The 12,598-nt window shown below is 36.8% G+C and overlaps 1 protein-coding gene across 1 annotated transcript in view; it reads left to right on the forward strand.

Moving 5' to 3' along the window:
• Nucleotides 1-12,598, forward strand: part of PTPN4 (protein tyrosine phosphatase, non-receptor type 4 (megakaryocyte)) — a 78,779-nt gene that overhangs the window by 50,060 nt on the left and 16,121 nt on the right. The window contains exons 14-16 of the mRNA XM_010190761.1: nucleotides 3,536-3,670; nucleotides 4,874-5,032; nucleotides 9,997-10,156. Coding sequence (XP_010189063.1) covers nucleotides 3,536-3,670; nucleotides 4,874-5,032; nucleotides 9,997-10,156 — 454 coding nt within the window. The remainder of the gene's footprint in view (nucleotides 1-3,535; nucleotides 3,671-4,873; nucleotides 5,033-9,996; nucleotides 10,157-12,598) is intronic.

The following is a 12,598-nucleotide window of genomic DNA, read 5'->3' on the forward strand; positions in this document are numbered from 1 at the left end:
TGTGACAACGTAGCACTTCAGCTGTGGCACACCAAACAAATTCCATCTTCAAAAGCTTTTGCATGCTGTAGCTGAGCTACTGAATTCGTCGTGCTTTTAAAAATTGCATTATATAATTTAATCCCTGCTACTCATTTGTTTTTGACTGTGGGGTATTTGTTGGGGTTTTTTTGTTTGATTTCTGTTTGTTTGTGGACCGGTTGCTTTGTTGTTTGGCGTTTTTTAAATTATGGGGTTATTTATTTATTTCACATAGTATTGCAGCTTCTAAGACAGTTCTTGATTTTGGGGAAGGTAAAGTTTTTGGTCAGTGTCCTTAGATAGGACTTCTTCCAACTTTTTCAGGAATGTCTCTGCAGATACAACAAAAACCCCTGTGCTGGGGTGCAGTAGAGGTGTCTGGACTGAGCAGACAAATGTGGAATGTAGAATTTCATCACTTATCACAGCATTTCAAAAGTCTTTTACAGCACACTCCCCCTCCCCTGCCATCTCCTCAACTGCACTTCGGCGTGTGAAGGTTGTTAGACTATTTTAAGGAATTAGTGATCCAGGAGAAATCTACAGGCATACTTCACAATGTATCTTACATGTTCATAAAAGGTACTTATTGTTAGATTTAGAAATGTTGACAGGAGAACTGGTAGCAAAAAGCCCCAGCACTGAGAAGTTCGCTGCTGCAGTGTGGTAATTTTTTCTTTGAAATTTCTGCAAAGACAGGAAACGGAGGCAACAAACATGAGTGGGTGGGACTCTGAGGTTAGAGCTGGTAATAAAATAATTGAAACGAACCTTTGCTGATAAACGCTGCACCTGTTTATCATAGTAGCAAGGTATTCGTTCTGAAAGATCAGACCCTGTCCACAGCAAAAGGTGAGTTCTGGATTTTTTTGGTAGGGAAGAAGGTGATGCTTTTCTCATTTTTGGAGTTATGTTCATTTGTTGCGTAGATTGAGGAAGTTTTCAATTATGTAGTTACAAACTATGACTTAACATAGAACGCAGTGGGTTGTTTTTTTTAAGCAGTCAAAAACGTAATTTTTGGAAAAACTTCTTTTTTCCTCTCCCTATAACTTTGGTGCCTCTGTAGTTTAATTTGTTTTATACAGGCGAGGATAGTGCCCTTTCAGTGTTGCTGCACTGTTTCTTAAAAAAACCCACCAACTTCCCTATATTCCACTTTTTGCTTTTTCACTGAAGGTAAATAAGATTCAGTAGCTGCCTTTACATGTCTGTCAGAAAATACTATATCTGCAGTCCTGTGTTTACTGAATTTAGCACTGGTTATATTATGTTCCTCTTCATTTTTCCCTCAGCCCTTGCTTTGGTCAGTAGAATCTTCCTCTTGGCAGAGCTGCCTCTTGGTGCTGATCTGCTGGCTGCAAGCACACTGTCAGCAAAGTCTGCCTAATGATAGCTTTGATTAATAAAAGAATAATGAATGGGTAACACTAGACATGCATTTCAGTTCTGCTGGTGTCTTCTTCTTTTACCTGTTCAAAACTGCTCAAATTTGCTATGTTTGTGAAAAAATATCTAAGTGGTTTGAGTTGCTCACATTTGAAGCATATTACAGACATAGAAATGCTAGTTTAATTGGCATGATATCAAGGTAATTACTTCGAATCAAATTATTACTGCTTAAATACAGTGAAGCATGTGAAGAAACTGAATGTGTTTTTCCTCAGGAATTAAATAATTGGTATTTTCTGTTTTCAAACATCAATATACTATTAGGTTTTTTTCCCAGATGGAATAAGATCTGTAACAGTCTCACTTAACTGTCTGAAAGTTGTCAGCTGTTACTCAGTAAGTCTTTAGGGCAGCAAAGCAGCACGCAGTACATGCTTGGGGGTGTAAAACCAAAAACAAACCTCCACACACAGATCACCACTGCTTTTAGTGTCAAACGAACACTGTTAACATTAATAGTATTTCTGTTTGAGAAGATAGGTTATTTGGTCTGACTGTTGTTTGGTTATTATTGTAGATTTTTTTATAACGTTGAGGATAGTCTGCTGAAGGTGGTGGCTTGCATTGAGTTTTAAGTTCCATGAGAAGGAAAAGTGTATTTGTAACCAAGGTTCTCATTTTCAGAAGGATGTAGTTTGTGTGCAGGTAGTTCCTTAATTTCTTGAAGTTCCTTCTTTTTGAACTTGCACTTTCAGTACTTCAGTAAGGTGATAATGAAGATAAAGGACAGTTATCATGTGTCCCAGAGACAGCCAGGGCGGGAGCTGTTTTGTGATATGGACGTATGGATGTGGGGAAGGAAGAGGAGTTACACTGCAATGATGTGGTGTCACCTCATTGTGCAAAGCTGGAGAGTGGAGAAGAGTGTAGTGCTAGGATATAAAGGCAGATGGGAATGAAATGATCATGGCACAAAAGACCGATGAAATTGAGGTATCCCAGGAACAAGAGAGGGTTGGGTAATGATAGAGGAGAAATTTGAACTACATGGCACCATCAAAGTAGTAGAAGTAAAGTAAAAACGTGGTAACACAAAATACACAACACATGCATTTAAGGATTGTTTAAAAGAATTTTTGTTCTCTAAAGAATTTTCAGTTGAAAACAACTAACAGCAAAAATGTGGATATGTTTAGTTGCAGGCTGACTGAATAATCCCATGTGATGCTAAGAAAAAAACAACCACAATTCATAGATGATTCATTTGATGATTTCCAATATAAAAGGAAATACACTATTTCATGAGAGATTGCAAGTATGGTCTGATTTCTGCTTAAGAAATAGGTGAAAGGAACAGCAGAAGGGGATTGGAGGTATCCTGGGATGACTGGAGAATGAGAAGGAAATACTTTCTCAATATCGAGAAAGGGCAACAAGTAGGAAATACAATTTCTTCTGTACAAAACCACTGGCGACAATGACCTTTAACCTGAAAGACACTTCTGGGACAAAACCAAATGGAATTTGGTTACCCACAAAGAAGTCTAAGTAGGATGATTGCATCTGCCTTAGAGGTGACAAAACATGGTCTGGAAGAAAGCAAGTTACCATGGTGGAAATCCCTGATGAGCAGCTCTGTTGCTGTGTTGATGATTACCCCACTTTCAGTTCTTCAAGGTTTTTTTGGGCTGATGCTTCCACTGGTTTATTTTTCCTGAGATGGCTGAATAGTTGTGTTACTTAGAGGTTTATTGTTTGGGTTTGTTTTCATTTTTAAGTTCAGACCTCTTTGACTCTTCTGTTTGAGTCAGATTCTCCATGAGTCATTAGAAATGCCTAGTGAAGTGTAGTGGGTTCCTCTTGCCTGTCTCCATCCCAGCCAACAGTATTTCGTGACCGTATTTCATTGATGTTCTTGTACAAAATACAGAAGATGGTGTGCAATATATTGAGAAAATACAGAACTGCCCATGTAAATATAGTTTTCCATTACTATGTTTCCTTTTGTCCATATAACTTGGTTTCCTGTGATAGAAAATCCACAGTTTCATTGTGATGAATTTGATGTAATTTCGGTTTCACTTCATAATTTTTGGTTAGTCATTTTATTTTCTTCTTCTAGATCCCCCAGTAAACCCTTGGCACGGAAATTAATGAGTGGGATGGACTGGGAAGTAGTGAGTAGGAACTCGCTGTCCGATGATAGGTTGGAAACACAGAGCCTACCATCACGATCTCCACCTGGAACCCCAAATCAGTAAGTAGCTGCAAATCTTCTCTCCCTAGAAGTGGCTGTCTCCCTCTAATATGAGTGAGCTACTTGTGTAATAAAAGCATTAATGCATTACGGAGAAAAATAACTTCACAAATTATGCGCTGAATGGTTTTCTTGGAACACTTTACTCCCGAAAAGAGAAACTATCTGAGGATGAATTTTAAGTGCTTCTTGCTCAACCTAGTAAAAGGGTAAGATGTAGCACACTACCCTAAATTTGAGAGCTTGAGCTTTCTCAAGCACAGTTAAAATTAAATTCTTACTTTAGCTAAGAAAAAAACAGATAATTAAATCTGTTTAATATCTTATAAATAATTCATTCTGGTTAATACCACCCCTTAAAACATTGGGGAAAATGACTTCATCCGAAAACTTTACAGGTTTATTTCCCTCTATTTTCCTGCATTTCCTTTCAAAGCTCACTCTTTTCACATGATAGAGCTTTCTGGTTTGTGTTTGTACTAGTGAAAATCATTCCTGATTTATTCTGGAAAATAACCGGTTTTCTCAGTGTGCTGAAACTGGCTTAAGAATCACCCAGTTTTGTACTGCATGAACCAGGAGTTAAGATTCTTTGGCATTACAGTGTATCTTTCAAAAGACTTGTTGTATATATCTGTAGCATTTAAAAAGTGTTGTAAAAATTGTGTCATAAAGATGCTTATAGTCTGCCATAACTTAATCATTCCTGTTTCAAAGCATTTTAAGAAAGATGCCTATGTACTATGCTAGCTTGCAAACAGAAAAATTATAAGATTCTCTGTGGGGGATAAGAAGTTCATCTTAACGCATTCAGGTTAAATTCTGCCATGAACAGAGCCAATATTTTACTTCTTGGGAATTCATTTTTCTTCTCATTGACTGGACTGTCACCTGTTCATTGGACCATAATGCTTTTAGGCTTCTTTAATTATTTTTGTTTAAACTGAAAAAAAATTAGCCTTTTACTGTTTATGAAAATAATGTTTGAATACTTTAAAAAAGAAAATTATGAGATACAACATGTTGATCTAAAAAGGAACTGTTTCAGTGATTTTTTTAAACCTTAAAATATTTAATAAAAATACGAACATATGCTTGCACCAAGAGGAAATAATTAGTTTAGCATTCCTTTGTAGTGGTGTAAGAAACGTAGATTAATAATAACGCTCTTCTCACATTGCACTATTATGCTTTCCCTCTTAGTCGCAACTCTGCCTTCACTCAAGAAGGAGCCCGGTTACGACCATCATCAGTTGGACATTTAGTGGACCATGTAGTTCACACTTCCCCGAGTGAAGTATTTGTAAATCACAGATCTCCATCTTCCACCCAGGCCAACAGCATCATACTGGAATCATCACCGTAAGTTCTGTTGGTCATTACTGTATGGTGGCATGCAGGGCTTCTGAAGGTACATCAGGAATCTTCACCGTTAAGAGTTTAGTATTAAATGTTTGAGTCAGGGAGAGCCAGAAAATCTAATAAAAAGGTAGCTGATGTTTAGGGAGCACTAGTATAGGTTTTATCAAAAATAACATTATACCAAAGTAAAGACCTATATCTGACATGTTCCTGGTGCGGGATTGCAGTACCTTCCCTACCCACCCACCCAGTGTAAATGCAGATTTGCTGTAATGTGACTATCAGTGTCTGAATGTGGATACTAAAGGGCTTTTTTGGTAGAACTGAAGTATGTTGTTTTGTGAAAAAGTTTTTAATTCCTATGAGTTCGGCAATTTTGATTTTTGTCAAGGCACAGAAGTATGAGTGAGCATTACAAATTACTTAGCCAAAATACCTTTTGAACACCCCATCGTCCTGAGCTTCTTAGGATATTGTCACAGGCTATATATTATTTTAAGGTAACATCATCTGGATTGGGTTTTTTTGTGTTAAGCTGAATAGTCTTGCTACTGTGAGCTTACTGCAGTGGGCAAAATAAAAAGTAGTGTTGTACATTAAGTCCAGAAGGATGAGAAACAGAAAGGAACCCCAAGAGTTATTGAAAGATTTGAAACACTCAGTGACCAGAGGCCACAGTACAGCTTAACTGGGGGTGAAAAAGGGTGCACAGTATACACCTTATTAACACTGCTGCTGTTCTGTCTTATATGTATACATACAATTCTAAATTTGCCCTCCTAATTTGGTATAACCTCTATAAGCGAGGAAATTGTGCAAATGGTTTCAAAACCATTTGAGAACTATAAAATAGCACATAAATAATCACGTTTATAAACAACTTGTGTGTCTCAGGAAAAAAATTACTCTGAGAGGGGATTTTAACACAGTTTTTAAAACCTTGCTTGGACTGTACCTTTCATTTCAACAGCTGTGTGTAACTTTGGGGAGGGGAATAGAATACAAAATCTTAAAAGTTTTGTAGAATAACAGAAAACCCCTCTTTTTTTTAATAGATAGAGTGCAATTTGACCATCAGCTAGTTACTTAACTTTCAGAGTTATAATACAGTAATTTGGCCTAATAATATAAAACACATTTTTAAGTACTCCACCTGGCAGGGGAGTGTTGGAACTGGAACACTGGGGAATCTTTTCTCATATCAGAACTTTGCTGTACAAAGGCTGCGCAGGGTCAGGTTCCTTCTGTTCCGAGACTTCTTAAAAAAGTCAGTTATGAGAAACACTTTCCGAATGGTAGTGATACAATGAAGTAAGCACAGTTTTTAAATATTCTCTTTTATTCATATACCTTTAAGTTGTAAAAAATGTTCCTGAATGTCTTTGAGATTTGTTTATTTAATACCTGATTTCTTGTGTAGGTCACCATAGAAATGAGTCCTAAAAAAAGAGGAAGTGGTTTTGTAAATTAGTTACACAACTATGGCTGTTCTTTTTCATGATTTTGCACTTTTTATGTCCAAGCAGAAAAGCTATTGCTTCCATCACTAAATTTTGGGTTAACCCCACATCCTCCCCTGCCTTGCTGGAACCTTAAAAGTGGAATTTAATCTCCCAGTATACATATCTAGCCTGTGATATTTTTAAGAAAGAGGATTGTCAAGAATATGTGAACTGCATTCGAGTCTTCTGAAAGTCTCGGGTGATGTTACTGGTTTAAGGAAGTAGTCATGAACAACATATTAGCTATATAATTAAAAAATATATTGTTTTACAGTTCAAAAAACTATTTCTTTAAAAAATTGCCTTTCTGAGTGAGAAGATTTCAGTAGTCCATCTGCTAGTTTGTTGGAAATTTATATTTATGGATCAAATCTACATATGTGAGACAGTAGGAGGGACTAACCTGGCAGGCAGTAGGTTCAGTGATCCCTTTGAGTTTGGAGTCAACATAGCAAAAGAAATTCGTGTTTCGGTGCAGTTTAGAAGGATATTGTAGCTTAGCTAATGCAACCTTGAATTCTGCATTTTTGTCTCCATCTGCATGTGCTATTCAAAACTAAATTGAGAGATTTCTGCTTGTAGTTCCCTGAGGTAACTATAACTTTAAATTCCAAAAGCACACGATATGTGTTTAGTTTAATAAATGTGTGGAGGTGTGTGTGAAACTTTTGCTTAATATTTCAAAAGGTCAGACCGGATATCTGTAACAAAAATACCTAAAGCTTGTCAGTGCAGGGCTTGTGTGTTATTTCATTATTATGTAAATTGCTGAATGCAGTAACAGAGAGCTGCTTTGCCTGCAAAATAGGCTACTTTCACTGCCATTGTCTGAGCATTCATAAGGAAATTCAAAGCTGACTGGGCAAATATAAAGCAATGAGGTTTTTGCCCAAGGCTCGATTGTTAGTTCTCACAATTCATTATGCTAATATATTACAGTACTTGTATTGCTGCTCCTAAAATGCTCGTTTAAGTAACTTTTCAAATCCTTTCTATAAGTTTTTATGTTCAGTAGGAATTTGTGTGTTTGACGTGTATGTACAGACATCTATGCAAAGAGAAGATCCCATCTTTTACTTTTATTGGAATGACCTCTTTTGTGTCTCTGCTCATGTTTTCTGCTGCTGCTTTATTCCGCTTAAAGCTCTCGGGAGGAATTGTTTGCAGGAAAATACATAACTTCACTTAAAAGGCTGAGTAATCTGTGCTGGCCAGGCTGGAGTGAATAAATACATAGGCAGTTAAAAAGCTCTAGGTGACCTTTGTAAGCCCATGTCTAAATAATTTATAGCTGCCGTGAAAATTCATTTTGCAAATGTTGACAATCATCCCATTTTTGTCTTTCTCCACAAAAAAGAATTAACTGCTTTTCCTGAAAAATAGACTATAATGATGATAGGCTCTTTTTTACTATCACTGGCATTGAAGTGTTAACAAACATTATTTTTATTCCCTAGTGTGTTCTAAATATGAGATTTGCTGACATCAGATACTGAATAGTTAGTGCTTCTTTTTTTTTCTTTTAATACTGCAGTTATTTTCTGAAAGTTGAAATTAAGAAAAAAACATACAGAAAAAAAATATTGTTGAGATCTGTTCAGGTGTACTGTTTTCATACATTGACAAAAAAATAATCCTTTTTTTTTCCTAAGAAAACTGAGTAATTTTTTTGAAACTGAAATGGAAAATGTGTGGTTTCTTCCAAACTGAAGTATTCCATTTCCCATTGAGTTTTCATGCTTTTTGAAAGAGATTCGTCATTTGAAATCAGTGTAGACAATTGTAATATGATTTTTTTTATTATTAGTTGAAAACATGTATCTGGGATCTGTCTTTAATTGCATAGAAACAAATTATATGGTAGGGAACTTGATGTGTGCCTGAAGTTTTCTAATGTGCAGCAACTTGAAGTGTTACGCTGTCTCGTAATGAGTGTCTTACGCTGCAGACAGTTTACTGTGGCCAGGCCAGTGAAATGCAGCAGGGACTACTCACGTGGTTACCTGTGCTTTTGAGAGGGATGTGATGCTGTGCGTTACAGCTTGCTGATAATGAAAGGGGTGCTGTGCTGTTTCTGGCTTCTGGGAGTGCACTTCCCTTCCTGTGTGGTGGTCACCCCGTGATGAACCAGTTCACCTTATTGGACCAACAGAGAGCTACCCAGGCTTGTCCAAAAAGTCAGTGTATTTTTGCTTGCTTGATAAGCAGCCTTAGCCAAGGGAGGAGCACCAGAGTGCATCAAGGAAGGGGCCATGGGCGTGGGTGAAAGAAAGAACCGAGGCTCCTGGTTTTGGTGGCAGCGTTCTCTTTAGATTTAGCTGTAACCTCTAACTTCAGACTCGGTGGTTTTTGAATTTGCCGGTAGTATCAGTGGGCTGTTGTCATAAGTCTTTAAATTACTTTAATACCTTTTAATGTGGTTCCTGGGGAGGAAGGCACGTATCCTTGCTGGTATTTAGAAACTGGCGTTCAAACTAAGTTAATGGGAACTGTGCTAACTGCCCTTTTGGGCCTTTCAAAATGTTCTTAATTCTTAAATATAAAGCCATATAGTGAAAGATGAATCATAAATTTATGTAATACAAATTATACAATTAAGCTTTTATTCCAAAAGGACTAATAAAGGAAATTATCCGTTTTATGCATAAACACAGAGAACATTTTTATTAAGCTACAGCATAGTGCTTGCAGATCTAAAACAGAAAGAGAACTTTTTGCTATTTCACCTTCAGTAGTGGTGCTAATAACTCAACTAAAAAATGCATGCAGTGAATGCCATTTTTATAAATGTTTCAAAGCTGCGCCTGTTTAAAGGGGAATATGTTCAGTATGTTCAATAAAAATATGCCCAAAAGTTATTTTGAAATGTATGCATATACTTTCAAATTGAAAAAATAAACACTGTGATCTCCAATGGGCTTTTCAAATACCTGCAGCAGGACAATTGAGTTGTCTTCAAATTGCACTCCTCCTATTTTTAGATCAAAAGCCAAAATGTAGTGTGGGAGCACTTTGTCACTATGTGCTGCTTGTCTGTTTTTAAGATTTAAATTGCAGACATTAAGTTAAGATGCAAACCTATTGATTTTCTCATTTAGGAACACATATTAAGTGACATATCTATTTTAGAAATAATTATTTTAGCAAGAGTGCAGAGTATAAATACAGTGAGTTTTATACATCAGGCTTACGAGTGCTAAAACCATTTAAAAAAACAAGTCATGCAAGTGATGACCTTACTGGTTTTGTGTACAGTTGCTTGTCAGGAAAAAAAGCAGTGACGTGTTCAAACACACACTTCCAATATATTCCACCACAGTACATATTTGAGGTTCTGAAAATACAGACATTCAGCTCTCAAACTCTTGAGTTTCTTCTAGTGTTTTCAATTTATTTGGAACCCTGAAAGAACTGTCAGTATCTCATGATCGTTTCACTTCGTACTGCTATTTTGGTATTTAGATCTCAAGAGACTCCTATAGATGGGCAGCCTCCTGCGCTACCACCCAAACAATTCAAGAAGAACAGTTGGAACCAAATCCATCATTCACACTCGCAGCAAGAACTGGATAACCATATTAATGAAACATTTGATGTTCCTGCATCACCTGAAAAATCCACAGTAAGTTTTTGGGCCAGTTTAACCTTTCTGCTTTTTATTGCAACGATAGTCCTACTTTTCACGATCTTGGTTCTGCTGAACTCTCATTTCAGAGAGTTGCTGTGTTTGTGCACTACTTTGCAGCATTTCCATTGTGCATACTGTTTGCTAGCACACACTGTGATTTCCACCTGCTCGAGTAATCTTTGCCAGCTGTCATCAAATGACTGCACTGGGATGGATATGCAGACATTTTGAACATTAGCTTTTCAACACATGTAGAAATTTCTAACTAACCTCCTCTTTGAGAACTCATTTACCATCCCTTTTAAAGACTTTGCAGACACTACCACTGGCGTTTAATCTAGCTTTTATCAAAAAGCTGAAACTAAAAGTGCCTACCAGCTTCTAGAGCAGTTTTGTCAGAGAGGCTTCGTGAATCTGCGGTTGCATTTCTCATCAGAATTTCCAAGAAAGAGGCTCTGAGAGTCTACTAGGAGACCTGTGACCAGGACTGTAAAATCTGAGCGCAAGTTCTTTTTCCACACTTAAGCACATGATCGATGAGTCAGTTGGTTATTGTCTGACTGAGGTGAGAGCTCACTGACCATTTTTGTGATTTTTGTCCTTCCAGAAGTTTTCAAATGATTCTTGGTTTTATTTTGATGTGGGACAAGAAACATTTAGCAGGATGGGAAAACTGTTTAACATCCAGGTGTAGGAAATACTGTATCAACAGTTTTGCCAACCTCAGACATTCAAAATTATGAGTCAGCTCCCAAAACTGATATTTTAGAAATGCCTTTGGCTTATTTTCATTTGCATGCTGAACTTTTAAGCCTAGGGTGTTCTCTCGGGCATTGTTACAAAGTTAGGATTCCCATTAAACCCATATTTAATTTCATAGCTGGAGTTTTAATAAAACACGCAGAAGTGAAATTTGTAGATTTATGAGCATTTTGGGAATGTTGTAAAAAAATTTTGCTTTAATCAAATAATTAAATTTTATAAAGACAGAATTTTTAAGAGCTTTATTCTGTCAGTGCTTACCTGAGTCATAGTAATGTTCTGTTTTGAAAGATAACACTACTTTACTCATCAAGTTTTTCTGCACTGTATGCAGTTATCTTTACCGAATTGACAAAAATAACTTCCAGCTGTTTTTTTAAGTCCTTTTAGTTCTGCAAAACCAACACAGCTGTGTGAGAGTGAGATTGTTTTTTCTTTGTGCTTTGTCAGTGTGTGTGTTTGCAGTGATCCAATGGGGCACATTTATGCAGCCTTGCTTAAGGCAGTACCCTGTTGTAATTTAAAATCTAATTTGGTCTGCTGATGACTTTGTTTTGGGTATTAGAGAAGGAGCACAGCATGATTCTGAAATTTTGTGAAATTGTAAATTTAGGATTTGTAATGTGTTGGGCTTTTTTGTTGGTTTGGATTTGGTGTGGGGCTTTTTTGTGTTTGTTGTTGTTTTGGTTTCGGTTTTTTTTTGTTGCTTTTTTTTTCCCCCAAAGTTGCTTTTCTGACCAGAATGCATTTCAGGTTCCTGCACCACTAAAGTCTCTCGTTCTGCTCAGTCTTAAATATTTTAAGGAAAATGTCTCACCATTTTGACTTCATTTAGCTATTGGATTCCCTTCATCTGTTCGTATGTATGGAGAATCTATTTAGAAAGGCAGTAGGACAGGTATGGGAGTGACAACTTCCTCATCTGTCTGTAATCCCTAAGTATCCAGCCTGAGAATGTCCAGAATTATTTGAAAACAGCTGTGGCCAGGAGTCCCCTCAGTCCAGCAGGTTAATGATGATGTACAGTGCTCTCCTCAGGTTTTGGTTTTTTTTTTTTTGTTATAAACTGCTGCTCAAAATAGCCTGTTAAACCAGGAAATTATTATTCCCCTTTTGTCTGGGGAATGCATTGGCACAGCAGTTGCCAAATGCTGCAGATGAGCACTTGGTGGTTGGTTGTTCTGCCCAGGAACCTGAGCCTGGTCTCTGGTTCAGTGAACGTAGACTAAAATGATGTCCATGTGATCAGGCTTCCCATTAACATATCTTACGCTGTTATTTTCTTCTCCTTCCCCAGATTTTTCATCTTTTCATTACTATAAACGTGTTCGGGGAGGTTTGTTTTATTTTAACTAAGAGCTTAAAACACCTGGAATTGAAGTTTTTTGTAAGCCGAGTTGAGCAGACTTAACCTATTGAACAGGTTTTGAAATTTCTTGAATATAGAAATGTTTGCTTTAATAAGCTCTTTTACTTTCTTCCTTTCTGAATATGAGTCTTATGCTTTGGGTGTAATTGGTAACATTGAAAACTTTCTTGAAACAATTTCTTTATTATTTTGTATTCTCACCATGGAAACCATAGACATAGAGGTAATGTTCAGTCTGTAAATTATGTATTGATGGGAACAAACCTGTCTTTCTTAAGACTACTTGAAAGCAATTAGTCTTTTCT

Source organism: Mesitornis unicolor, unplaced genomic scaffold, assembly GCF_000695765.1.
Source record: "Mesitornis unicolor isolate BGI_N332 unplaced genomic scaffold, ASM69576v1 scaffold2048, whole genome shotgun sequence".
NCBI classification, from domain to species: Eukaryota; Metazoa; Chordata; class Aves; order Mesitornithiformes; family Mesitornithidae; genus Mesitornis; species Mesitornis unicolor.